This window comes from Onychomys torridus, chromosome X, assembly GCF_903995425.1.
Source record: "Onychomys torridus chromosome X, mOncTor1.1, whole genome shotgun sequence".
Lineage (NCBI taxonomy): Eukaryota > Metazoa > Chordata > Mammalia > Rodentia > Cricetidae > Onychomys > Onychomys torridus.
The window spans coordinates 83513124-83514849 of record NC_050466.1 but is presented as its reverse complement, the minus strand read 5'-3'; the positions used below and the strand labels follow the sequence as shown (position 1 = coordinate 83514849).

Sequence of the window (1726 nt, the reverse complement as noted above, 5' to 3'; positions counted from 1 at the left end):
TTCAGCAGTGGCCTAGTGCAGGGGGGGCAGGCTTGTGTCGGGGGCAGGCACGTATACACATCTCTTTTCTTCAGGGTACATGGCAAGCCGCCAAGACCCCTGATCATCAAAAGAAGTTATTTGCTATATTACAGTGCATAGAACAGGAGAGGGGAAGAAGCTTTAGTGGAGGGCTACTGAAAGACGTTCATTGTGTAGAAAGTCCGGTGGCTAAGCAAATGTGCGGCGCCTGGGGCCGTGGCCTTCAGGCACTTGGCTCCTGCTGTTTGGCAGCAGAGGCCTCAGTGGCAAATGCTACCTCCATCAGTGTTGCTGGCTCCTCTTCCTCCTCCTCCTCCTCGTAGTTGTCAACGTTGTAGTAAACGTCCTCGTCCTCTTCTTCTTCATCCTCCTCAACCTCGTAGTAGACTTCCTTGTCTTCTTCCTGCTCTTCATAGTAATCATCATCTTCTTCATAGTCATCATCATCATCTTCTTCATAGTAATCATCATCATCTTCTTCATAGTCATCATCATCATCTTCATAGTAATCATCATCATCTTCATAGTAATCATCATCATCTTCTTCATAGTCATCATCATCATCTTCATAGTAATCATCATCATCTTCATAGTAATCATCATCATCTTCTTCATAGTCATCATCATCATCTTCATAGTAATCATCATCATCTTCTTCATAGAAATCATCATCATCTTCATAGTAATCATCATCATCTTCATAGTCATCATCATCTTCTTCATAGTAATCATCATCATCTTCTTCATAGTAGTCCTCCTCCTCCTCTTCCTCCTCCACGTAGTAGTCTTCCTCCTCCTCTTCAGCCCCTTCGTAGTCATCCTCCTCGTCCTCCCCCTCCACATAGTACTCATCCTCGTCCTCCCCCTCCACATAGTACTCATCCTCCTCCTCCTCCTCGTCTTCCTCGCCCTCTTCGTACGACTCACTCTCATTCTCCTCTTCTTGGTGATAGACGTCCGGGTATTTCTGCATGCACTCCTGCATGGCCTGGAACTCGTCTATACAGTCCGATCCCTCGAGTTCCTCGGTGCTGTAGCAGAAGCAGGAGAAGGCAGACTTGAAGTACTCTTCACCGGGGCTGCTGGCTGTTGCCCCAAGGCACGAGCAATTCCAGTTAATTTCTCCGTTTGGCATTATCAACCCATACTCCTCATAGGGATCACTGGGGTCATCCACCACCAGCTCAGCCTTGCTTCCGTTGCTGGAACTTTCGTCGTCTTCTCTGGTCACAAATACGATTTGATCCTTCCCGTCCTGTCGGCAGTAGGCCATGGCAGCTCTGGGTGCTGGTGCTCAGCGCTGGTGCTCACAACCAGCAGCTTGTAGCTCGCAGCTTGCAATGCTGGAGGGAGTGGCTGTAGCTGATACACCTTCAGGCTGTGACCTCCCTCTCCTTCTGGCCTAGAGGGAGGAGGCTCTGAGGCCCGCATGGACCCGCCCCCTCCAGGCAGGCCTGCTGCTAGCTCTCCGTAATTTTCAAAGGAAAACGTAAACTCCTGCGGTTTGGATGAGTACCCCTCAGAGGTCCATATGTGAAAGTTGGGTCCCCAGGGTGGTGCTATTTATTGGGCAGTCCCTGTGAATCTTTAAGCATCCCTGTAGAACTAAGTGGAAGATTCTTAGGTTATTGAGGGCATGCCCTTGAAGGCAGTAAGGAGTCTTACAATCTCTCATGCCCTTTGCATCCTGGGTCAAGGTATGACC

General features: G+C 49.2%; 1 protein-coding gene across 1 annotated transcript; it reads right to left on the bottom strand.

Annotated features, from left to right (window-relative positions):
• Positions 1-244: 244 nt before the first annotated feature.
• Positions 245-1294, bottom strand: LOC118573690 (mitochondrial intermembrane space import and assembly protein 40-like). Its single transcript, XM_036173992.1, has 2 exons — positions 955-1294; positions 245-342 (listed from the first exon to the last, which is right to left on the bottom strand). The coding sequence occupies exons 1-2, from the start codon at positions 1292-1294 to the stop codon at positions 245-247; spliced, it is 438 nt and encodes a 145-aa protein (XP_036029885.1).
• Positions 1295-1726: the final 432 nt, after the last annotated feature.